Source organism: Limanda limanda, chromosome 19, assembly GCF_963576545.1.
Source record: "Limanda limanda chromosome 19, fLimLim1.1, whole genome shotgun sequence".
NCBI classification, from domain to species: Eukaryota; Metazoa; Chordata; class Actinopteri; order Pleuronectiformes; family Pleuronectidae; genus Limanda; species Limanda limanda.
Genome location: NC_083654.1, coordinates 2,885,703 through 2,912,185, shown reverse-complemented (window position 1 = coordinate 2,912,185; position 26,483 = coordinate 2,885,703). Strand labels below are relative to the sequence as shown.

The window sequence follows — 26,483 nt, the reverse complement described above, 5'->3', positions numbered from 1 at the left end:
CCACTGACACCAATGAAAATACTGAGCATATTTGGTTTTGAGCGCTGTAATGAAATTGAATGAATATTCTTAGGTTTAATCATGATTATGAATCACTTATATTCGTCTACAGTAGACTAATATTCCTCCAAATTCATAATAATGATTGAATTCCCACAGACAGACATCGAGGTCCACCTCTCGCTTCTCTGTGGCTTTAATCGCCCCTCATACATCTCTTTCCGGTGGTCGGGGTTAATCCCACCTCCCTCCTGCCATCGGCACAGACACAAATGTTTCATTCTTTGCTCTGGTCTGAACATCCAGGAAAAACAGTGTCTCTCTAATCCAGCACTGTTTCTAGGGACAGATCCAGAGACAGGTGTGATGAGGTTTGGGTGAGAGGAGGAGGAAGAGGAGAAGGGGGAGAAGGAGAAGGAGAAGAGAGGAGAACCGGCGCTGATTGGATGGCAAACAAAGGTAACCACACTTGGTTTGTTCCAGCTTTGACAGAAACCTCCGAGCAGCAGACAGAGACATGGGGGAACTGTTGAGCGACGTGTCACTTCCCCTCTGAAGACAAACGATGGAGAGGAAATCTAATCCGACATGAGCGTCATGGCTGCGCGCAGGCGGCCAGGGGGAGATGTAGCGTGGCAGCGACACAGAGCAGGAAGCCCTCGGGTCGTGCTGATGGAAGTGATGTGAGATCCCTTTAGTTGTCGTGGGTTTCATAAAGACTCAACTACGCACCAGCGCTTCCTCTCTTCCACCTGCTCGATGCTGAAAGACCATCCGTGCGCTCCCGGGCTGTAATTAGGACGAAGCCGCATCACTCCTCCCGCTGGCTGCTGTCGTGGCTCCGCAGCACCACGGACAGCGACCATGACGCGCCTCCGCAGGAAGGCTCTCGTCGCGCTCTTCCTCTTCACGCTCTTCATCTTCGGCACCATGATGGGGCTCCGGACGCTCAAACCCAGCGACGGCTTCTCGGACATGGCCCCCGGCATGGACCTCATCGTGGAGCGGTCCGACAGGCTGCGGCTGGACGGGAAAGACGTGGCTGCGTCGCCGGGCCAGGTCCACATGGGCAGCAGCGACACCAAGGTGGTCTTCAGCAGGTCCGACCGAGACTACAGCATATTCTACGATGTGCACATATTCTACTACCTGTGGTACGGCTCCCCCAGCATGGACAACAAGTACATCCACTGGGATCATGTGCTGGTGCCACACTGGGACCCCAAGATCGCAGCCAGTCACGCTCAGGGAAGGCACACGCCACCAGAGGACGTCGCCTCAAGTTTCTTCCCTGAGCTGGGACCCTACAGCTCCAGGGACCCAACGGTGCTGGAGTCACACATGGCCCAGATAGAAGCGGCTGCAGCAGGTAACAGTTTGGGCAACGCTGGCTCTACATGTTTGGCTTGTTGTGGTGTGTGTTGACTCCACAGGGTGGACTCCCTCCCGTGGCTGGAGGCAAAACTTAAGAGATCCTGGACTAGAATGTTGATATTGCAGTAAAATGCAAAACCTTTAAATGGCATCATCTCTGCGGGAAATGACATATTATTTTATAACCATCTTCAAACATCAAAATTATGCACCAAAGAGTTTGGTTGTAATCACTACAGCCTCAAATGTACAGTGTCATTTGATTGAATGAATCAGATACCAATGGCGTTTATTTAGTCTCAAACTAAAATAAATAAATATTGCATTAACAACATCAGTGGTAAATATCATCCACAAAGTTTACACTGTAAAATGAAAGGGCAGGGAGTTAAAAGATGCCTTTCCGCTTGCAGGTATTGTTCTGCATGCTTGCAGATATGTGTTTTTACTCTAAATGATTGTCCTACTACTGATACTTAAATGTATACACAGCAGAAGAAAACAAAAGGGGAAAGGGGGAGCAACAGTAGCCTGCTTAGAAATTCATCATATTCAAAGTGTTTTGTAAATACTGAGTACCTGTGGGGTACGGCAGTGTGACGCAAAGCGGAAGTTTGGGAGAATGGGTCTTAACAACCTTGGTCTTCCAGTATCTGTAATTAAACAGTAATTGTATGCTTAGAAAGAATGGGGTAACTTCACTTGCCATTTTTAAGTTAGACTACAACTACATTTTTTGTAGAATGAATACGTAAATATAAAGTAAACATAACTTAACTCTGTCAGTTGTATTTGATTACCTCACTGTTTGAGACAATGTTCTAAGATCTACCAGGTTGAGATGGAAAGAAAGGGTCGATGGCGATATTGTAAAATAAATATTCCTCTGGATGTCCTCCCCTCCTCTCCATGCCGGTGCTGTAGGGGTGTTGGTGTTGTCCTGGTATCCTCCTGGGGTGGCCGACGACCACGGGGAGCCCACGGAGGACCTGGTTCCCGTAGTCATGGACGCTGCCCACAGGCACAGCATCAAGGTAACTGGTGAGACAACCGGTATGTTTTTTCATTTATGATGATTTACTGAATGAGTGAATGGCTTGCCGGTGACAATGAATTGTGTGGTAGTACGTGACAAAGCTGAAAATGTTCATAGATTCAGCATGGAAATAAGAAAGCTTCTTTTATATAATTCATGCTGGTTGTAATATAATATAAATATGAGTCTAAAAGTCATAATCTGACATACAACTAACAGGTCATTGATAGGTCACATGCTCATTTTGAACAGAGGCAATACAATTTTTTAATATTAATGTTTATTTGACAAAAAGTAAATCTTAATTGTGCCAAGACTGGGCCAGTGTAGGCTTACAGGACAGCCTGATACAACCAGCAAAGTGAGTATAATGAAGATGACAAAGAAGTGGATCTAGAATATACTGAAACAACTATGAATCCATGTTATTCCAGATTAATATTGGATATTAGTTCCATCCTCGAATAGATACAAAGACTAACTTGAAACATCGTGTTGAATCAAATATAATCATAATATAAAAATCACAGCTTTTTATAAAATTCACCTGTATATATTTATCATAAATCCATTTTATTTTTACCTGACTAGTACAGCATACATTACTAAAGACATTTGAACAAATATATTTGTTTTGTTCTTCATATTAAACAGGAGCATTTCTAAAGGAATTCTCAGACAAGTACTGTAGGTGAGAGCAATAGCATAGAAGCCTTGTTACATAGTGATGAATGAAGTGTTTGTGAATGTTGCCCCAATGCGTTGCTTCTCTTTAATATCTCTGTGTTTAAAAGGCTTCTTGCCTTGCCCACTAGTTAATGGTTAGCTGGCTTGTCAATAAACTACTGCGTCTGGGAAGCTATTCGCCAATAAGTCACAACAAGCAGGCTTACAAACTTACTGTCAATTACCAGTAGGGCTCATAACATTCTTGCTGTAAATTACATGTACATGTACACAAAATGGCTGCGTATCCTGCGTCCATTTGGTGCATAGGTTGGGCATGTCTCAGAAATTACTGCAACACATACGCAAGATACAATACCAACATATAGGTCGGGCAGTAGGGAGTCCAGGGGCACGTCATTAGCGACAGAAATGATGGAGCCGCATTGGCAGAGAAAGAGAAGTAAACCTTTTCACGATGTGTCTGATTCAGGTTTCTGAGATATGTCCCTTCGCTTTTTCTGTCTTGATCTAATCGTAAGCCAAATGTTGATCTCTTTCATCTTTGTGTTTACCGCTTGCACGTCCGGAAGTGGCAGAAAGATTGGTCTGAGTCAAAGATCGTAAGGCACATTGCTCGACAATCTTGAGTCTGACTTCTGTGGTCTGCCCTCGATAAGAAATTCTATAGTAACACGTGTAGTATCCAAGCAAGTATGTGAACACTAATGTTCATGATGCAGCCGGTTGCTGAAGCGTCCACTTGGTTAAACAACAAGTGTATGGCGGGCCTAAGCTAAGTGTTAGCCCACTGTCAGTTAGCAAACTACAAACTTAATTAAAGAAACATATCTGTACAATATCTGTCTTAAGAAAGAGTTTAGGATTTACGATGTTGTAGACTCTGTACCATTCATGTTTCATAACTGTGAGAAACCCAGCTCCATTTTTATGGAGCAGTTTGTATTGAATCACAGCAGAGTTACATAAAAGTACAGTGAAAAACAGCTAAAGCTTAAATACTTTCCTTTAAGTGGGTGTCTTTCCTTTTAACTTCAACAGATTTTTGAGAAATTTGATAAAAGAAAATAGTTATTTATATATTTCTATCCACTACTCATGAAAATCAAGGACTTTCTTTGTCAAGATTAACAGCTGGTGGCACAAAATCTCCAGTTACATGCCATTGAAATATTGCAGAGGTGGACACAGTCCTGCAGAGAAAACAGATCTGCCAGCGCACAACCACACCTTATTTTAAGACACGCGAGTAGTTATGCAATTTCAACAATATGAGTGCTCTTTCTGGAATTAGCAAAGAGACTTTTATCATGAGCTGCTTTGCACCGGGTCTAAGATAAGGCCCGATGTGTGTCAAGCCCTTAATTCAAAACACAGAGTCTTGCAGCTGCATTGCCTTCTGCTCGACTGAGACTACTGATGATCAAGAAATGTGTCCCTGTTTCAATGTTGAGGCTCTGACCTGAAAACCTGACATTTAAAGTTCTATGGACGTTGCAGAGAGATGGAAATGTTGTGCTATCAGACTCATTCTAACTGAGCCAAAGACTTAGAGTGCTTTAGGGTAGATTTTCCCTTTCAGTGCACAATTCCATCTCACATAGTCGTTTGTCCTTAAACACTGAGGGGTTTCAGATACCACAGAGCCACAAGATGCTGAAGGTGCTCCAGACAGGGGCAGCAAGACAAGCTGAGCACAGGCTGTAGATTGAGCATCGACAGGACAGAGGAGCTTTCCGTCACTCTACTTTCACGCTCCTTATAAGGAAGTCTTAAACTGAGAACTGGGTCTCTCTGTGTGTCTCAGTCAGACTTACACAACAGTGTGTATCTCACAGCTGACCCGAAGGCTAATACTCCAGTGTTTCAGTGCACCAGAGCCGCTGCTGACAAAATGCAGGCTGAAGTCTGTGTGTATGAGCAGTGATGTGTGTGTCTAGCCTTCCTCTGCAAGGGTCATACATTTATACCTTCAGACATCACCTCGTTGGATAAGGGGATTTTGACACAGATTCAAAAGTGGGTTGAGGTGTAAGGATAGAACATCCTTGTGAACTGCATCTAAAGCAGGCCACTGGTGTCAGAGAAATCGGGCAGCACATCACAGATGACAGACAGGAGGACACGGGCTGATCTTTAATCCCCTCCAGTCCCCACCCTCACTAATTAAACATGGATTGACCCCGTTTGCTCAGTGAAAAGCAGACAAACTTTAAACGTTAGTCGAGCAGAAACGTTCTAGGTTCTAATGACAAAATCCATCATTTTGACAGCAGAGAGCCTTTCACTATAACAAGGTAACAAGGAATCTCTTTGGTTTTAATGATGTTACGCCTTTAATACAACCTTTTCGACCATAGATGAGATTTCAACATATACAGAGTAATGGGCCTTATTTGCTTTGTCAATCCACAAGATGTGCTTTTACTGAAAACAAGTGACTGTCATTACCACCAAGTCTTGTGACAATTACCTTATTAACCATGTTCTGACCTCACACACCATGTCTCTTAAAACCATCTGGAGTTGTCCCATTGTCGTCTATATCCACCATCAGTCCTAAATGAGCAATGGTTGGATCTTTTAGCACAGCAGACATCAATTGAAAATCATCTGTGATACAAAGAAACCAGTTCCAAGAGTTCAATAAAGTCACCTCAACAATCCTCAAATCTATCCTATTGCCGGTGAGTTAATACTACGACATATATGTGACAAGTAAAGCAATTTAAGCATTTAACTGGGGAGGAATGAAGAGACAAAAAGAAAAGAAGCAAAGCAGAGAAGAAAAAGAGAAAAAAGAACGAAATGGAAAAATGTATGCAAGTGGAGGTATGTATATAAATGAATGAACAGAACAAAATGCAACACCCATCCTGTAAAGCCCCATGAATGCATACAAACAGATTCTACTTATTTTTTACCTCTGATCATTTTTCGTTTGTCTTGTTTGTTTGTCTCTATATATTATATTTTATATTATTTGTTTTCTGTTTATTTTATTATTATCATTTTTATTACTATCATGATTTATTTGTTTAGTTTGTTTGTCTCTTTTTACACACACTTTGTCCTACTATCTATCAAACCTTTGAATGTTAGCTCTGAAATTTTGGTCATAGTCTGGATGGACAGAATCAGAGACTTTTGGAAATAAAGACACAGAAACCATTGCTTCCTTTTGGGTCTCATCAGTCACAATGTTTTCTTTCCTGATTCATCATGCTCTCTTTTCTATCATTTTATGTAGTTCTCATCACACTGATGTAAGTTCAAGGTTTGATTTTTCTCTCTTAGATGTTTAGTTTCAAAGTTATTTGATGCTATAAAAACAGGGTCATGATTTACAGCTGAGACTGACTCACGATTGGTCGGGCGGTTGTACTGGTGCGACCTTGATGCCACAGCTCCACTCCCGGATCACTACAGATTCACCAACACAAGATGGCAGTTGGAGGAGGTGGAGACGCATTGCCCATGTTTAGGTTCAGTCATTGGTGTGGATGGAGCCGGAGCGTCATCTCTTTAACTTTATGTCATTTCAAGCCTCCATGAAAGCAAAGTCGCCGTCTGCCATGACGGTGTTTTTCATCTGCACTTTTGAATTTATCATCACAGTTGATATAATTAGCTGAGCTGACTGAATGTAGCACAGACCAGTCTAATGCTATAACATTGCTTCAGGTGAGGGTTCTTCATTATCTGAAGAGCAGCCAAACATTGGTGAAAACTGTTCAGGAGGTTTGTTTGCTGTGGCAGCATGTTTACACCTAAGGCTTGGAATGTAAATATGAGTCTGTCAGCATCACACCACATGGGGGGGGGGGGGGGGGGGGACCAAAAAAAACCTTTTTATCTGAATCCACCTCCGGCTTTATCGGCCAAACGGGAACAGATTGAACTGCATCTTACCTCGCTGGTCTTTCATAATTTCCAACAAGTAGTCGAGGCGGCTGACAAGCCCGAGCAAGGGCGCCAAATGCTGCCACGTTGTCATGGAAACTGTTTATGAAGGCCTTGCAGCCTCTTTTGAAAGATAGAGTGGGCGTTGAGCTTTCAGTGTTTGTGGCTCTACAGCTCTTTCAATGATTTACTGTGCTGCAGAGACCTTTCCTCTCTCTGTGACTGAAGAAAACAAGCCTACAATAGTTTCCTACAGCTTTTCCATTGATGACAATGGCCATCCTTCCCTCAACTCTCCAGTCCTGTGAGAGAACATAACGCTGTTGTCGATGAACACCACTGGTTTTATTGATTTTGTCATGGATAGGAGCTAAAATTCCCTCTGGATCACTCAGCAGATGTTCTGTTAATTTTTCTGTTGTCCTGAGAGTCGGCTAAATCTGGATTTCTGAGACACTCTGAGTCAGTGGAAAAGATCCCAACTCCTCTCAAAGTGTTGACAGATGAGATAACAATACGGGACACGGCTGCAGGGATGGTGAGCATCTGCTTCACTTGCTCCCTGCTCCACCTCCCTCTCACCTACATTCTCCAGAAATCCTCAGTATCCTGCAGGCTGCACTTGGTCTCTCGCTGCCCTTCTGTCTCTTTCCATTATACCACAGGAGAAAGACACAGTTTGCCTGCCTGTCTGTGTGCATGCAAGAATCTAAAGCACACTCAGTCTGTCTTCATCAAATTCAAAATTGAAATAGTCCCCATGCAATGTAAATATTCTCAATTTAAAATAGTATGTCTAACTGTGTAATTCCAACCTTGAACAATGTTGAAACGATTTAGCTTTTTGTGCAGTGCAGCTGGAGAAAGACTTTCCCCCTTATATCTTACTGTGGTGCACAGCTCTGACTGTAGGTATATGAACCCGACCAGTCAGTGCCACACTCTCATATGCTTGACTCAGCCTGGCGTGACTCAGATGACACCATCTCTCATACATTCTCTCTACCTGCTGCACTTCTCGTACAAACCTAACTGCTGCCCGTGTGTTGAAGAATAACAACGAGTAGAACAGCAGACTCAGCATATGTTAGTATGTTGATGAGGATATTATTCCTGATACCTTATGAATCTCATCTCACAGTCATGTAGGGACTAATTTGGATTAAATATGAATTCAGTGTTCTTGCATGCTGAGATTCCACATGTGGCAGCAAAGCACCTAAAGGACCTAAATAGCATTTGCTATTTAAAAAAACAGTGTGGGCCCTGGACAACTGTGCCGGTCTGAATCTACGTCTTGTTTGGCATTAATTTGCACCGCTTTGGGCTGGGTGTAAAATAGGGTCCTGTGTGTAGGTGGAGGAGTTGTATTGGCTTCTTTTCAAACTAGTATAGACTGTTCCTGAATGGGAGCAGATCTGTCCACTGTCTTATATCTTGATCTCAATGCTTTTTGGATCTGGTTCCGGCCAGAGAAAACTCCTCACTCAAACCTGTGACGGCACACTGGAGTTTACAGTGAGCACGACACTGATCCATAAAGAGCGTGGTGAAATTATTAGAGTTGTCCACAGACCATTAATTAAATATTCCCTTCATACTGGCTGTCCATCAAAACAAATACTATGCTAGGATAATGAGCAGCAAGATTTGAATTTAAAATTCAATGCATGGCCTATTTATTTTGCAGCTCTTTGTGTATTAATGTCTATGGTCTTTAATTCAATATCCATGTTCGAATGTATATTTTTCCAGGTGGCCTTTCACATACAACCATACAAAGGACGGACGGACCAGAGCATGCATGACAACATCAAATACATCACTGACAAGTAAGCTGTGTTTTTCTGTATCCACTGTCCTCTGTGTTTGATTTGATGCCTTTCCTTCACCAAAGGGTCGAGCTCTGCCTGCTGTCTCAGTGGCCGCTCACATCAAACGTGTAGTGATGTGGTGAAACTTGACGCCTGATAAGGGAAGAGGAGGAACAGGTAGTTAAATATAGATGTCTCCCTTGTGATCCTGCTGTAATGGATCAGCGGATATCTCCTGCTCTGACTTCAAGCAGCCTGATTGTGTGTCAAAGGGAACTTGTCTCTTTGTCTATCTATAAAAATAATTTCAACGTTCTCGTTTTTTACTGTAACTCAACTGATGTATAAAAGATTACGGCTTTAAGAGAGAGGCATGGAGAACGGTTTGGAGGTTATTCATGAAACATTTCATCTAATACCATATTCGTCAGTGGACTGAAGAAGAACAAAGCGTCTCTGATGCCGTGTTTACAATGATACAGGACAGTTACATTAGAGCTTGAGTTATGATGTCTGGGCTTTATATTGCTGCCAGTATGTTGACTGGCCATATGAAGCTAAGATAAAAATTGGAGAAATATAAAGACACAATAATTTCAACGTCAACCTGTGAAATTTTTGCTGTATCAAACGTGTTACAGTCTCAATAGACCAGAGTCAATATCATCAAGAGTGTCTATAGACCTCTTATCTGGTTGTAGCACTGACTCTAGATTCAAGGTTTATCATTACGAGCAGGTGAACCTGAGTTCACACACAGAGTTTACACAACTTTCAGAGTCATCTGATCTCACTCTACACGACTTGCTGTCTTGTGAGTGTGTCAGTCGTGACCTCACACTACATGATTGAGTGGCAACAGGGTCACCAAGAGAAAATTATCATGTGTCGTCCTACAACAGAATGACACATGGTGGAGGAGAGGTGAAAGATCAATTGTAAAGAATACAGATCGGCTTGGGCAACATTTCTTTGTCCAAACCCATCCGAGCCAGAGAGAAAACCGAACCTGAAGCAGTTAACATAAGCTCCACTGATTTTGTGTTTTAATGTCCCTTACATGCATTTCCAGAGTGCAAGTGTTTTATTATGTGTTGGTTTTCTAATCTCATCAACTTTTCTTATATGATCTGCACAGTTTCAAAATGTATGCAGAGAAAGCTGGAACATTAAGTCCTCTCTTCTTTCTCCAAGGTATGGAAAACATGGCGCCTTCTATAGATTCCGGTCCAGCACAGGTCGGGTCCTGCCTCTGTTTTATGTCTACGACTCCTACCTGACGCCGCCCGAGTCCTGGGCCGAGCTCCTGACAGCCAAGGGCTCCCACAGCATCAGGGGCACACCTTACGATGGCATTTTCGTGGCCCTCATCGTCGAGGAGCGCCACAAACATGACATCCTGGCCAGTGGCTTCGATGGCATATACACCTACTTTGCCTCCAACGGTTTCTCCTTTGGTTCGTCCCACCAGAACTGGAAAGCCATCAAGGCCTTCTGCGATGGAAACAATCTACTGTTCATCCCCAGTGTCGGCCCAGGGTACGTAGACACCGCTGTTCGGCCATGGAACAACCATAACACCAGGAACCGGGTGAATGGACGATACTACGAGACATCCCTGCAAGCAGCTCTGTCTGTCAGACCAGAAATTGTCACCATTACTTCCTTTAATCAATGGCATGAAGGAACGCAGATAGAGAAGGCTGTGCCCAAGAAAACAGTGACCCGTTTGTACCTAGACTACCAACCCAACCAGTCTGACCACTACTTGGAGCTAACACGTCAGTGGGCCGAGAACTTTAACAAGGAGAAAGACAAGTGGTTGATGTGAAAGTGGTTTTATTTCCCTGGTAGATGTACCGGGGGGGAATCGGAAATGACAAGACGTCAGCTCACACTGTAGAAAAACAACTTTACATTTGTACATCTTCCTGTTTTTCTCCACTTCAGAACATCACTGATGAGCTTTCTCCCAAATATCCACTTTGCCCACATTGTTTTTAATCACTAACATTTTTGTAAAGGTAAATAAGTTCACTGGTTTGTTGAATCGACAAGGTCACAGTGAAAGGGAATCATCCTTTTGAGGATAACAAATCAGTATGTGTTGTGACATCAATAAAGTGGCTATGTACAGTAACTTTGCTCTTGGGGGGGGGGGGTTGGGGTTTTATTTTCTTATGATAGGAGACTGTTCTTGTCCTACGAATTCCCTGTATTTCCTTAAGGACAAATTAAAATGTGTCTGTTTACCAATGGAGAATCACTGTTTGATGTTTAGTGGTAGCAAATGTAATTGATGCAATAGAAGCTACTGAGTTGTAAGCAAAAACGTGTCTGGTTTTAACAGTGGTACTATTCCCTTTAGGGGCTGTGGCTCATTGTGGTTGAGCTGCTGTCTCCTGGGTGGAAACCCTGATTGTGTCAGAGATTTCCCCAGAGTACAACATATGTCAAATTAAATACGTGGAAGGAGATCCAACAAACCAACCTCTGGTGGGAGCAGCTGAAAGACAAAAACAGTTCTAGTCAATTCCCTCTGACACTACTGATAAAATAATACACTTAATACATTTTATTATCTAAAATGGTCTGTGCAGAAAAGATGGGACGACAGAGCTGTACCTGACCAAGAAGCTTATAAGTATTCATCAGCATTCGTTTGTCTGTTAGTTAACAGGTGGTATGAGTCCGGAGAGAACCAATTTAATGTTGGTGCTGATCTGGATCAGGGGGCAGATCAGGTCACTTTTTAATTTCTTAAATTTTTCTCTCTCTCTCAAGTTCAACACTTCTTAGCCGAAAATAAGGTTATTTTAGAGCCTGACCGTGAAGCTGCCTCCTTATCACTAGGACTCCCCCTGTGTCTGTGGAATGATTTTACCCCTGAGATTGGAAGCACTGAAAGAGAAGAAATGAACGTCTCAGTGACTAACAAGTAATAAAAATCACCACTGGAAGAATCTCCTTCTCATTTCAGAGGGTAGCCCTAAATAAGACAAAGGTAGAAGCGCCTACAAGTGGCTCCCTGTGTTAAATAATGTGTGCACTAGGGATCTTCTTTTCTTATACTTTTTGTTTTATTTTACGTTACACAGTCCAGTTATAGACCAACCAACTTCTGAAAACAAAAGTTACAGAGGTCATCAGTGAACATTTCTGACTTTTGCCCAAGCCACACTGGCGCGGTTACGCCGCGGAACAGCTGCGGAACGGTTTGCTTTTCATTTCCATGTTAGCAGATTAGAGCAGCCACACTGGATGAGGTTCAGCTGAGGTTAAGTTGCAGAAGCCGCGCTGCTCTTCTACAGAACAACTTATCCAGATGGACTAAACCGCATTATTTGGAAATCTGAGTTCAACTAAGATACCCATGATGATCTCATAAAGTTAGAATAAGCCATGTTAATTCAATACACTTTTTGTCAAATTCTGTTAACATATCCTTCCAGTCCGCTAGCTGTACTTTCTGAATGTGCTCTGGAAACAAATCGGATTTAAATACAAGCGCTGGCTCTGTATTTGCAGATGCTGTACTATCCAAACACCACAACCCTGTTCAAACCAGTTGGCAACAGGGGTCATGCACAAGACTGGGATCAGAGAGGGGGCAGTGGGTAACAGTGCACGAATCCTCTTTCTTTCTTTTAATAAAACAAGGACATATCACCTGTTACATCTCAAACAAGAGCATGTATTCATTCCTCTGTCTTCTACTGTCAAGGGATGGGAGGAGGAGCTGAAAATATCAGTTTCAGAACGAAACAACTACTGTCAGCAGGTGGTAATGCATTTTCACCATAGTGCTTAAAGTGCTAAGTTTTGAAATGTATATCACATGTCCCATGATAGCATCTGTGAGCCGGAGGAGAGATCATCTTGAATTGCCTCCAGATTGCGCTGTGGACTGCAGTGACCACACGCCGGTACGTAATGCCTCTGAATGTTTAGTTTGTGTGTATTTTGTCTACAGAATGCTAATGTGTGTGGTGGCTAAATCCAATATGTTGAAATCAGTGGAGTTTCTGAAGGAGCAATGAAGGCAGGGGTGTATTTGTTTCCATTCCCAATAACCCATTACCCGTTACCAACAAATTGTAATATATTAAAAATAATCAGCTCATTCCTGAACAAAGATGAATGCAGTTTAGTTTCTTGGAATGACAAGTAAAGTGGAGTGGTGGGTGATGGTCAGGCTGGAGGGATGAGAGTGTTGGGTGGCTGAAATGAGGGTTGAGCATGAGGAGACAAATAAAAGGTCAAATGGGGATTAATGGTGAGCCACGTGGTGCAGGTGGTGTCGCTGCAAGAAAGCCAGGTGCAGAGGCCCAGGGTGGGGGCACATTTTAATGAGGCTTCACACAGCTTTATCGTTCCTCATGTAGTTCATGTAATTAGAAAGAATTAAGACCAGAGGCAGAAAGTGGGTTTGGAAAGAAGGTCTGAAACAACAGAGACAAATGGTAAGGAAAGAGCAGTGGATTCCCAGACGCAAAAATGAAAAAAACTAAAAGAAAATTAATATCTCCCAGTGAAAATGCGACGAATCACACGTAGAAGACACAGATGATTGTGTCAAGAGAGTTTGTGGAAATAAGAGCTGGCGACGGTGTCAGTGTGTTATCAAGAAAATCATGTGATCTCTGCAGCTGAGTTAATGCGTCAGTTCCTGCCTCTGCCTGCTGCACCCGGCTGCTCCACCTATCGCCTGAAAAATGCGGATAATTTGTAGCTGTTGTGAAGGCGCCTGTGCAGAGAACCTCCCGCTGTGTTGTGCATTCATGAAAGGCAAACTCTATGTCAGCTCCACAGCCAATTCTTCGGATTTTACCCGCAGGCCATGTCTGAAAACGGCTTACTGTGAACATAGGCTGTTTTCAGACATGCACTGAACTCCGGATAATCTCCTGGCATTGTCATTCATGTCTGAAATTTGCTACACAGTAATAGTGTGTCGACTGTGTTGGTTTCCCATTTTAGATGGTGCTGTTCATGTGAAGCAAAAACACATACCTGTCAATTTCTATTAAGACGGATTGTTTCTCGGTTTTGTTAGATTCTCAAGTATTCGTATTACTAATAAAACCTTGTATTTGGGGTTATGTTCCCAGGACTGTGTTAGCGGTAATTTCAAGCATCTCATGCAAGTATTTTAATGAAAATGGCGAATTTCAAGAGATTGCATAAACTTTCCAGGGCATGTTTGGTGGTTGACACTGCCATAACACTTGCACATTTCAAGCAGTGCTCGTCAGAACTTGCCATTTTAAATCCTTAAACCCATGGAGCAGTTTTCAGTGTGCAGACTTGACTTCGGTTATCTTACAAGGGCCAGCATGTGTAATTTACCAGTGAGACCTGAGTAAGTGCCTGTATGTCAGGAGCTTGGAAGTGGAACACATCAAGCATGGTGACCCAACCAGCGGCAGAGTGGTCCGGCTGCAGCCCTCATGTGAATGAGAAATCACTGGAGCCAAGCAGATCCCTCATGACACTCTAATACCACACTTTGCTGGCTCTGCCCCCGTAAAGCCTGTGCCCATGGGAGTCACGTTAGAACCAGGCTACCGGTAGCTCTTTTACAAATGTCAGGCCTCGGAGCACCTAATAATTGTTGATGTTTCTTCAACAGCAAAGCACAGAGAATTTCTCTCAGAATATTCCTTTCAGCCTCTGCAATAGAATTCAGCCTTCACCATAAAAACAGAGGATAATATATTTTTATCACTTCTGCACAAGTACTACTGATAATTTGTGCCTCTACTGCAACTACTAGGGCTGGCATTGTTGGTTGATCAGCACAAATGTACCAATAGTATGACGAATTAGTATTATGCTGTCACTCTCTATGTTACATGTAGGTGTTCGCATCCTATTGGATAGTTAAGCATAGAGTATGCATTCCTAAATCACATTGTGTCCTTATGTCTTCTCACTGGTGAAATATGCAAAAGAGTTAAGGTTGGTGTTTCTCTGTCTAGACCATCTGAGTTAGAAAGGAAAGTCCCTCAACATAGACACTACAATGAACTATTGTTTGGCCCTTTATCTATAAACTGACCTTGTGCTGCTCGGAGAGACAAGGGAGTATCTGTGGAATTAGACAGGCACTATTCTGCTGTACAGATATAATATACATAACATCTAATGGCATATACAGTAATGCGTGAGGATGGTCAAAGATTCCTAAACAGGTTACATCACTTTTTTTTATGTCAAAACTGCCATATTTTAAAGGTATAGAATTAACTTTTGTGCTTAAGTTGAGATCAGTATTTGTCCAGCTGCAGCAGTAACAAAGGGGAAACTGCTCAGACTGTGGTGAGCTGCAGAGTGAAGGAGATGCTGCTCACGTCGACAACACGATCAATATCTATCAGATACATTGTGAACAAGAAAATCACCAACAGGCGAGGGAGGAGTGGTTTTACCATTAGATAGTGATGTAGGGACAAGATAATGACTGATATGATGACTGAATGTATAACAAGCATGTTAATCTCATCACAACTTTGGGAGAGTAAGGGAAGATTGATAAAGCATTATTTCCTCAGTAACTTCCCTGACACAGCAGCTGGTGCTGGTGAGATATTACCCTACTAACAGAAGGGCCTAAAGACTAACTCTCACCTGTTACCTGCAGTTAATTCAATTTCCTGTCGGTGTTCGCGGTTTTAACCCTTTCAAGTGGTGCCACTGAAATGAACCTCTTAATAAAACCATAACTACTAAATGTTTATCCAATTGTTGTGTTCAAGTCTTTCCCAGTTTACATGAACACTCCACTAGGAAAGTAATTATATATTAAGTCATTAGTCAAACATAACTAATAACAGTATTTGGAAGTGTATTTTCTTCAATGCGCGGGTTTTAAAATAACAATAGCCTAAATGCATGTTTCACTGACTGCTACTGAAATGGAATGTAAGAGATACTTATTGTCATCCCCATATTAATACTAAACACATTTATGAGGTTGTTTTATCTTCAAATTTGAAAGAATATGATTTGAGCCCCTTTTTATATATATTTTATATACTTGTGTGTGCATGTTTGTGTAAAGGATATTATGCTCATTCAAAAATAATATTGTTACTTTTTTATATTATTCTGTCATTACACATAACAAGTTGTAAAACATAGACTTCATAGTAAATGAAGAATATATAAATCTGAATAATCCTGAAACCTAACTCAAGTGTAGTACTTGAGTACACCTACATAGTTACTTTCGACCACTGAAATTGATCAAAATTCACTTTCCCTTTTGTGAGACAATAAATCTGTAGATTACTTTAATAGAACAACTATTAGGTATCTGCTAAAATATGCTGTATGCTTACAAAAAGTTTCGTAATTTCATGTAGAAATTCAGCCAACAGGCTAATGATAGTAATATAGATAATGTTTCTTTTTTTTTAATCATGGAAAGAGTGAACATGCAAATCAATGTATTGGAAAAGATTTTTATGATGGTTATTATTACACTGATGTTGATACACTGATGTTGGAAAATGCTAATAAGAGCATCTGCGATCAAAATGGTTTGCACAAATAATTACAGCAGGGCAGCTGTTTGATTAAAAGTATATGAGGGTGATAATCCAACAGGAAGTTAATCACCAGGGCGTCGTCATCTGTTTTCTCATAACCTCATAGTTCATGTTAGAACTGTACCTACACTGCAGAGTCTCTCTACCTGAGCACAGTCGTGTCCATCCCACAGGTTTTCACCAGAGAGTCCTGGTGTGGCAGCACCATCTGCAGGCCTGGATTGGTCGTAAAGAACTAGGATGCAGCATGACCACAGGTATAGATTTTGAGCAGATACAGTATTCTGGATTTTCCCAGGATTTGTTGCACCTCGTTCCAAGGGACTAGTGCAGCGCCCGTTGTAAACCTGCATGTTTAGGATGAGCTGTTTGTTTGGCCTGTTGTAATGCCTCGCAGCCTATATCAGAATTATTAGTGAGTACTAATGCCAATGAATAATTTAAAATACAACATGCCTTAAATATACTATAATAACTTTCAAAGCTCAACACAGGCTGGCTCCTACTAACATTTCGCAGCTCTTGACTCCCTACAAACCCCGACTCAACCTGAGATCTTTCAGCCTGTCCCTGTTAGCCGTCCCTAGGTCAAGGCTGGCTACTCAAGATGACTGTGCTTTCTCTGTCACCGCCCCGAGGCTCTGGAACTCCCTGCCTGATTAGACTGGTTTTATTCCTTTTCTTACTTTTTTGAAACAGTTTCCTCAATATCACAGCTTTTGACTGCTGCCTATGAGTATTTAGTTTAGTTAAAAAAAAAAAGCATAAAGGTAATGATGCCTGATCTACTGAGAGGGCCACATGGCTTTCATAGCACTGCCATACAAGTCAGAAACCAGTCAGACTTATCTTTAGCCTCAGTGTACCCTCGGGGTTCTGCTTTAAACGTTATTGGGATTAAAAGGCTGAAATACCTGATGATGCCAAAGTGCTACTGAAGAGTATTATTATTTTAATTATAACAACCAGTCTGCCAGAGCTCAATTGTAATGGTTACACAACTGTTCCTCGTTTCTCTCTCCTCTTTTTTGTGAAGCACTTTGTAAGCTTTTTTAGATAAGTGCTATAAAATCAAAGTTATGATTATAAAAACAGAGGTTTTTAAATATGGCCATCCGATGGGGCACTGATTATTGATCTGTTCAGCTCGTCCTCAGTGCTGTCAGAGATTTGATCCATTTCTGCTGGAACCTCTTCTTTAGTTATCTGATTGTTCTCTCACTGCAAGGCTCTTGTCTTCCAGAGAGGGTCAGGAATGTGTGTGTCAGGTCATCCTTTTACATGAAAGCTGTGAACTAGTCTGGCACCTCAGCTCTGTTTTCTTATAGTATCATCTTACTGTGTCTTAACACTATTTAACTCAGAGTGGTCCAAGATCAAGAGTGTTCTCAGTAGATAATGAGTCAACAGCACCAATAAATCAAGTGCTCTCTCTGCTCGGTCACTGTTACGTCTGAGCAACACTGATAGAATACATGATTCAGTAGAAAAGTAATCCCTCACAAACAGTATGTGATAAAGTACTGAGTTTATTATAATAGTCAACGGTTGCCACATTACAAAGTTATCAAATGGAGGAATGAAGGATGGGACACAAGTCTGTAAAACAACATTAGTACTTACAAATAAAAACAAATCAATGGTAAAAAGTTGCGCTCGTTATAGAGGACGCTCTTTTGATTCCCTCTGTGCTTATCTACAACAAGCCTTGTCTCTTCAGATCCTCGTAGGTCTTCTTGTTCACCACATTTCCAATTGAGTCCTCATACTCTTCCTGAAGGCAGAGAATAAAAACACAAATAAAGGAATATTAAAAAGGACACCGTCACTGAGAGACATTACTTCTCAATCATCTGTGCAGATTCCTTACCTCTGTGTCTGGCTGCCACCGCTCTAATGCCTTCTGGGACTTCAGTTTTGCCCACACTGTTGAAGAAACAAAAAAAGAAATGCTTATTTAAAGAAACTCCCAAATTACTGCAAACAGCCAGATTTTGCTAATTCTGCATTCTTACGAGAGACGGCGTCCTCGATCTGAGTGACGTTGGCGAAGTGAGCAGTGTTGGGGATCCCGAGACAGCGCATCCCGTGAGCGTGCCTCCATTCCTACACGACGCAAGACAAAATACACTTCAGTTTCACACTCTAACGTTTGATACCACAGTCTGTACCATGTCTCCTTTTGTGTTTTTGCCATTACTGTTGTTTTATGGAATCTAATCACACTCTGTAATATCAAGACATAACAACGTACCGCAAAGTGTCTCTGGAAGGCTTTGGGTCCTCTGTAGGTGTAGTTTCCACAGATCTCACAGTTGTAGTTGATGTTCAGCCCGTGGAGTTTATAGAGCCAGTATGGAATTGGCTGGAGAGAAGAAAACAGTCAGCACTCATAGACAGTAGCTTAAGTTAAGACATGGAGGTCATGACTGAATTTCAAGATTTAGAAGTGCAAGTTCAACTGACGTTTGGAAATATCCAGCCAGTATGGGACAGTCAACTCAAAATAAACTGACTTAAACATGAACAACAAGAATAATTACTAAAAAAACGAATTCAGCAGAGACAGAAATATCTGGATTTACTTCCTAGTAATGACAACTTTAGAGCCTGACTCATTTATCAGTTGGCTGATGAATATCAGCTCATATGAGCTTTTCACAGACATTGTTGAAGGAAATTATATTAATTATGTGTTTTTGTCATGATTTGTGTTTTATTTTAATTTATAGGTTATTCATCAGAATGTTAAAGGTAAAACTGTAAAATTTGAAGCCTCAACTGCATTTCTATTTAAATGGTAACAACATCTTAGAAATGACCAATTAACTAGCATTTCAAATAATGGAGCGACATTGAAGCAGCGTTTAACTGATAAAAATAATGAAAAAGAGTCCGAGGTTCAGTGGGAGAGAAACATATTTGAGGAAGAGGAATGGTATAAATTAGGGCTGGGCGATATGGGAAAAAATGTAATCACGATATGTTTTTCAATATTGATCGATCTCGATTCTTAACACGATATATAGTTTTTGATCAGTTTCCTGAAGCCGTCCCTCTCCACTGTGCTCAGGGGCATCATATCTGTAGCGAAGCAATAAGTAATAGCGCTCGTTATATTTTTTCCCCGCTTCGATTGTTTTCATATGGGGCAATGGCTGCAAAACACGACTGGATGGACTGTTGTTTTGCTAACATAGCGATGCTAACGTTAGCGATGCTAACGGGAGACGTAGTGGTCTTGCCTGTCTCTTTGTTTGGTGTCGTGCAAACTTGAGCCCGCAGAGTCAAACTCTCTGTGTAATCACTGGGATGGTGCCGTCTCAGGTGATTGAAAAGGTTTGTGGTGTTTCCCGTCCTGGCTGGTACCGACCGCCGGCATATTTTGCAGACCGGCTTCGTCTGCTCCTCGTCCTTTTAGCCGTATCCAAACCACGTCCACACAACTGACGTCGCGTTACGCTTTTTTCCGACAATGTCTTCGGTTCCGGGTGATGTAGTGATGTCGCTCTCACATTCGGCATTATTTTCGCTGTCCCCGACTTCAGTTTCACTCATTTTTTCAACTTCGTTCTCTCTTGTTCTCTCTCTCGCAACTGCAGCAGCTCTCACGATGGGAAGGGGGCGTGTCGTGTCCTGCCTGCAGCCGGCAGGCTCCGACACTGTTGTTGCGCTTACTTTTGCCACGTGAGATCGAATACATGTCACGAGGAGATAATCGAAATCGATCTAAATTTTATCGCGATCCCGAATCGGGATCGAAAAATCGCCCAGCCCTAGTATAAATATATCTTTCAGCTTTTCGGAAACCCTCTAGTTTTATGTTGTTTTCAAACAACGGTTCGTTTTTAGAGTGCGTTTTTCAGGTCCTTAGATCTTAATGGGTTATATTAATTTATTCTCACAGTTTATTAACCCACTTATTCCTTAAAACTTTATCTTGGAGATCTTCTCATATTAGATCAAGAGACCAAGAGAGGCAGGAATGTCAGTTCAGCTGTTATAGTCCACCAGCTCCACTCATGTGGCTTCATGCTTGTTTAAAATTGTGATCAAAGATGTGAACTTGTGTTATTTAGTGCAGGAGAACTGAAGGACAATCTAAATCTCACCTTGCCGTCCCAGCCCAGTGGCAGGTTCTTAGGGTTGTAGATGATTTCATTGTCATCGTCTTCGCTCTCGCTCTCACTGAGCTGCTCGTCCTCCTCTTCCTCTCGCTCCTCGCCGGTCCTGGCCTGCTTCCTCTGCACGTTCTCATGAGTCAGCTGCCTCTGCTCCTGTAACCACACACACATGACATGTGTCACATCTGAGTCCATGCTGTCTAAGATTAGCTCTGCAACACTTTCGAATGAATTCCAGAGCAGAGTTGATCTGAGGATATATTCACTCACCCCGAGGATCTCCACATACTCATATACTTGAGCCTCCAGGAAGGCGATCTCCTTGTTTCGCTCTGTGTCTCTGCAGAAGTGATGGATGCAAATTGTGATGGATTATATAATAAACTGCATCATGAGTCAGAGTCAGCGCTTCACTGAGTCTCTGCGCCTACTTACTTTTTGGGCCCTTTGGCTTTGGGATTCTTAGCGAACAGTGAAGGGTCCAGTGATTCCAGGGATTTGCCTTTAGTGCTGAACAGCCTCTGAGCTCTCTCCTCCAGAGTTCTGCACATACACACACATTGACACATCAAGTAAGTTACACTGTCCTTCATGTTCTTTGTGCAGCCTCCACCTCTTACCAGGGAGGATGATGAAGTGATAGATGTGTTATCAACAGTTATTGCGGGGGTGGTGCGGCTTAAAGGTAGTATAACTACAGTGCTATGTGTGTGTTTCTGTTTTTTGTCCTGTGCACCTCCTGCAGCAGGTGGTTTAAAAGCACCTGATTCCACCTCCTCAACATGGTCTGAGGTGTAAAGACCGGGAGGGGAGATGCACCAGAGCCAGTGGGTCGTTTGGCAGCTTCCAGGCTGTGTGTTGGTGTGGGCTCGTACCTGGACTGTCCCTTTTTAGAGGGAGACTGGTTATAGTGTTGGTTTCTACCAATAGGTATCTCTCCCCCTCTCTCTCTCTAGCTCTCATATTCTGCAGGATCAAGATATGATACTACTCAACAACAAATATCATGTTTTATGACAGATGCTGCTATCATTAATATTATCGTCACATGAAACATTTCACGCTTATTAATTTCATTATAACAACCAGTGAGTTAGAACTGAAATTGATGGTAAGTTTTTGGTCTCGCACTGATCGAATCAGTTTGCACTTTGCTAAATGTAGCTTTGCCAGTTGCAGATTTAGACAGGTGGTGCTGTATATAGCTATAACAGCTACTGGCTGCCATGTTAAAGACTCAATGATCATGTGATAGAGCTTTAGATTTAAAATCGGTTCAGAAATCTTTTATAATGAATTTCTTGGGCACAAAGGGGGAATAAATAATGACAAAAACAAAACAGCATTGGCCTTGTATTTCAGTCGGAGTGTGTCTCTACAAGAACCACACAGAGAGCATTGGGGACAAAAGCAAAACTCGTCACAGTGGCTACATGTTTTGTTATGTTCCTAGAGTGAAAAATGCCTCCAGGAAAGCTACAATATCAGAACTGTGTCTATTTGCAAAGTTAATTCTACATGTACTCATAGTGTGCATGTTTTTCATTACTGATGCTTTAATGTTACAGTGTTTCTAAATATAAACTACATGCTCACCCTCCACACTTCAGTCCCAGCGCCATGAGAGCAGACTTCAATCTGTCCAGACCCAAAGAGGCCAACTCCTGTGGGACGGAACAAGGCAAATATACATCAGCAGAGGCATGAGAGACAAAACTTTGTAATAACATTCACTGATCAATCATCTTAAGTGTCATTAGTTTTTCTTACCTCCCAGGAAGAAAAGGCTGAAAGGTCCAGATGAGCTCCAGCGTGTGTCATGGCACTGCTGGTCTCTTTCTATTGTCCAGAGAAGCAGATGAAGAAACAAACATCAGGTCAGACAAGGTGAATAAATAAAACCTGAGCCTTCTCACAAATTAAGAAGCCGTCAGTGGAACTTACAGGCCAGCCTGGGAAGGTCCCATTCTCCCACTTCTTCTCAAAGTCCAACAGCACTTTGCCGTACAGCTCGTTCTGGTCCAGCAAGGGTTTGACCCTGTCTGTGTAGTCCTGCAGGTATTCCAGCAGCATCTCTAGATACCTGCACACACACAGAGCATTATATGTTAGTGTGACAGTTCTCCACATCTACATTTTCATACACAATACATCATCTATTTACAGCTGAACAATCTTGTCTCAACCAGTGACTGTGCATAGATCAAATGCACAGCTCTCAAAATGAAATATCAGCTCTCAAAGGTGAAGCCAAAACATATGATCTCTCCCTGGTGGCAAGATACAGTATATGTCACAAATCCTGCCCTCTTCACGAAAGAGACTAAAAATTCAATGTTTAAATTTAAGGTAGTTCTTATCACACTGATGTATGTTCACATGTCCAAGTTTCTGATGAGTTTGCTTTCAATTAGAAATGGAAATTTCATGATTGACAGCTGAGACTGACTCGCGGTTGGTTGAGAGCATGAATCGACTCAAGGATCATTAATGCACTTATTCTGGCTCCGGAAATTAAGTCACATGGTCCATATATACAATCAGGCTGTGGTCTCAACAGCTGGATTCCATGTTACTGTTGCTTAGCAGGGGCGTTCACACAACTCAACCACCTGGACCCAAGGCATGCTGTGTATACCACAACCCACAAGCTCACTAGTTCCATTTTTTGGGAACAATATTTTCCACTCAGATGTCAGCAGATGGGAATAAACATGATGAACCTACTTTTTGTATTCAGCATTTTTTCTGTCCTTGGGGATGTCAAAGAGCTGGTCGAACGCAGACAGGTACGCAATATACTCGGGTTTCTGCACAAAAACACAGCAGAGGCATCGGATTTTAAAAACCAAAGAAAAGTTTAGTTTGAAGGTGAAGAGGTAAATGATGCAGATTTAAACAATCATTACCTCAGCTCCCTTCAAGTTGATGTACTTCAAGTAGCAGTCGTGGAGATCGAGGTAACGGCCGTATCCTTCCTCGTCTGTGAACTCCACCAGGTCTGTGGAAGATAAACAATTTCCCTCAATCGTCAGCATTTTGCTAATATTAACTAGTTTACTGTAAACTAGGGCACATTCAAATGATGGTCACCTAACCTGCTACAGAGCTGTTATCTAAAGCTGTTTTCAGACATGAATTCCAGGTAAAATCCTGAGAACTGGCTACTGATTTTATCAGCAGTCTGACTAACATCTAACTTTAAACACACACGTGAATATATACACAAATACAGAATATATATATACATACATATACACAAGTACGTTCTTTTTGTTGTTAATATCCTGTTTAATTACAGTCATAATTGTGGTTATTATTATTATAAGCATGTGTATGAGGTACAACATTAGTCATATCTGCCTAGAAAGGCTTCATTGACTGGAACATATAACTTATTTTTGATCACAGTGCTATTATGTCGTGCACAATTCAAGTGCTCAATTATCCTTTACATAAACCTCAAGACCACATAAAAGAAACTGTTTTGGTTAAAGTTGTGTTAAGAAACAGAACCTACTACAATAACTTTATAATCAGTGTATTAGGGCTGCTCAATTAATCGAAATATAATCGTGATTACGATTATTGGGTCAAACGATCTCCAAACTACTATAATCGAGTTGAAACGATTATTTGGCATTTTTTTCTAAAGAGACGCGCATGCGCAATTCAGTCCCTCCCCCAAAGCATTCAGCGCGGCCCCGCTGACCGGCACTCACTCTCAAGCAGCTGTGAAGTGAAGGAGGCGAGTTGTGTGTGTGGGGCCCGGAGGTATTTAAAAAACAGCGCGAGTGGAAAACGGCAGAGTGAGGGCAGCCCCGTGTGATCGACTCTTCGAATCCGACGAGCAGCAGCACCACACAGTGTAGCAGCCGCGCGGCGCGCAGTGTCCGCTCTACAGCGCGCAGCCGCCGGCTGTTCTCACCGGACCCTCGCGGGTCAGCTCGCGATTCTCCGCTTGTTGTTGTATGGAACCCGTTCAATGTCGGGGTTCGGGGGTAAATGATGATGGTCCTCATAGCCCCCCCCCCCCACCTCTCTCTCTCTCTGTGCTTGTAGTGGGGGGGGCAGATGGGGACATTTAATAATGAGAGGAAATTTCAAAGTTCTCAGTTACAAAGTGTTTTTATGGAGAATGTTGCCATCATTAAGGGTTTGAATAACAAGGCACCGATATCCTGCATGGTTTCACGGAGGAATAAGACACGCAGCCGTAATCGGTGTTTACCGGAACCGGAAGTGACTGGTACTTCCGGTTAGTCATTAAAAAAAATAAGGGCACATATTAATAATCGTTTGAATAATCGTGATTTAGTTTTTGTCCAAAATAATCGTGTTAATGATATTTTCCATAATCGAGCAGCCCTACAGTGTATCTAGACTTACTCTGAGCCTCCTCGCTGGGGTTGTCTCTGGCCTTCATCAGCTCTTCGAACTCCACGGACATGGGAATGGAAATCTACAAGAAATCCCCACAACAACGTGGTTAATATTCAGCTTCTAAAAATTCACAGAGCAGAATTCACTACTCACAAGGGGTGACCTACCTCATTCGGATGCTTTCTGTGAAACTCCTTTATCTGCTTCAGTCTGTTGTAGAACTCTGCAAACTCATTTGGTCCTGAGATGGCAGCAAGCTCATCCTTCCTCATTCTGTCAAAATAAATTAAATGGAACATGAAAAAAAGAAAAGCAACTGATTGTTAAAAGGTTCAGACAACACAACAGATACCGTGTTTAACATATCAAATACATGATACTAGAGAAAACCTTTATACACATGTGACTTTTAATTAGACAAGGTTAATCATAAAGAGAAGACTTACCCATCTTTATCTTCGTAGGAGTCTCTGAGATTTGAGCTCACTTCCATAAACCTCTGAAATAAGATAAACACACTCAGATTGACTTCATTGTCATAGTGAATGTTAACAGTGGCCATAACACACTTAATGGAGTCATACAGGTTTGTTTTCCTGACTTTCACCCTCCCAGATCACAGCACTGTTTCATTTAACACAGGTTTAACTCCTGATCACTTGGTGTCTCAGTACTTTTCTGTACACAGTCCACAAAAAAGTGTATTATTTAAACGATTTACAGTTTTTAAACTTAAAAGTACTGCAGTGCAGGGATCAGGGGTTAATCAATCAGACATGGACAATTCACTTCCGCTGTTTGGTGGATCACTTGCATGACAAATATCCCAGTAGATTCTACAAATGCGTACAAAGTTTACAGTATTATACTTTCAAACATACTTAAGATCTTATGTTGAAAGGTGCATGGAATTAGTCGCTTTTACAGAGGAGATTCCTGACTGCACACTCTTCTAGTAGCTATATTATCACTTGATAAGCAGTTTTATCCAATAACATGCTACTGGGTAATCATTTAAACATTTGCATTTAAGTTGTAGTCTAAGAGAAGGCTACCTCTCCAACTTGTAGCCAGGGCTAGCGTTAGCCAGTCGGTATTTAATACAAATAAAAAACTCTTGCTTACATCCAACATGGCCCTTGTTCGATGGTCGGAGTTGATCTGTTCCCGCAGCTGTAACGAAAAGAAAACATGTGATACTTTAAAACCCTCCTGGAGTTTATAGACGTCTCTTGTGTGTGGAGTGTTAGGTTAGCATTCGTGCTAAAGCTAGCATAAATAGCTCATCTTACCGTGGACTTCTTATGTAGCATTTCTTTAGTTTTAGCATCCATGAGCCTCTCCTTCTCCTCGTGGTAGCGACGCTGCTGCTCTAAGATAGTCTCCATTTTCTCAGAGAGTGTCGGACCTTTATTTCGGAGTAAAACAGGCCCGAGGACCGACTGCTTGAGAAATGAAAGAAAGTAGCCGCTGCCGTGAGGGCTGCGTTTATTTTCAATGGCGGATGCTAGGAAGCTAGCGTCCGTCAACTTTCTCGGAGTAGGGAAACATAGACCACCAGAAAATAGGTTCCGCGGCTTGGTCGAAAAAAAGACCGGGGACAAATAAA

At 42.0% G+C, this 26,483-nt stretch overlaps 2 protein-coding genes across 2 annotated transcripts; one reads left to right on the top strand and one right to left on the bottom strand.

Moving 5' to 3' along the window:
• The first annotated feature begins 864 nt into the window (after positions 1–864).
• On the top strand, positions 865–10,645 carry maneal (mannosidase endo-alpha like). The gene is made up of 4 exons (XM_061093272.1): positions 865–1,369; positions 2,299–2,408; positions 8,756–8,832; positions 10,009–10,645. The coding sequence occupies exons 1-4, from the start codon at positions 865–867 to the stop codon at positions 10,643–10,645; spliced, it is 1,329 nt and encodes a 442-aa protein (XP_060949255.1).
• A 7,233-nt stretch (positions 10,646–17,878) lies between these two features.
• On the bottom strand, positions 17,879–26,365 carry sf3a3 (splicing factor 3a, subunit 3). The gene is made up of 17 exons (XM_061092656.1): positions 26,167–26,365; positions 26,000–26,047; positions 25,321–25,373; positions 25,042–25,147; positions 24,881–24,953; positions 23,401–23,492; positions 23,219–23,301; positions 22,436–22,574; positions 22,262–22,330; positions 22,088–22,155; positions 20,927–21,034; positions 20,762–20,831; positions 20,480–20,644; positions 18,622–18,732; positions 18,383–18,473; positions 18,238–18,293; positions 17,879–18,141 (listed from the first exon to the last, which is right to left on the bottom strand). Exons 1-17 carry the CDS (start codon positions 26,260–26,262, stop codon positions 18,064–18,066), a joined length of 1,506 nt encoding a protein of 501 aa, XP_060948639.1. The 5' UTR covers positions 26,263–26,365; the 3' UTR covers positions 17,879–18,063.
• Positions 26,366–26,483: the final 118 nt, after the last annotated feature.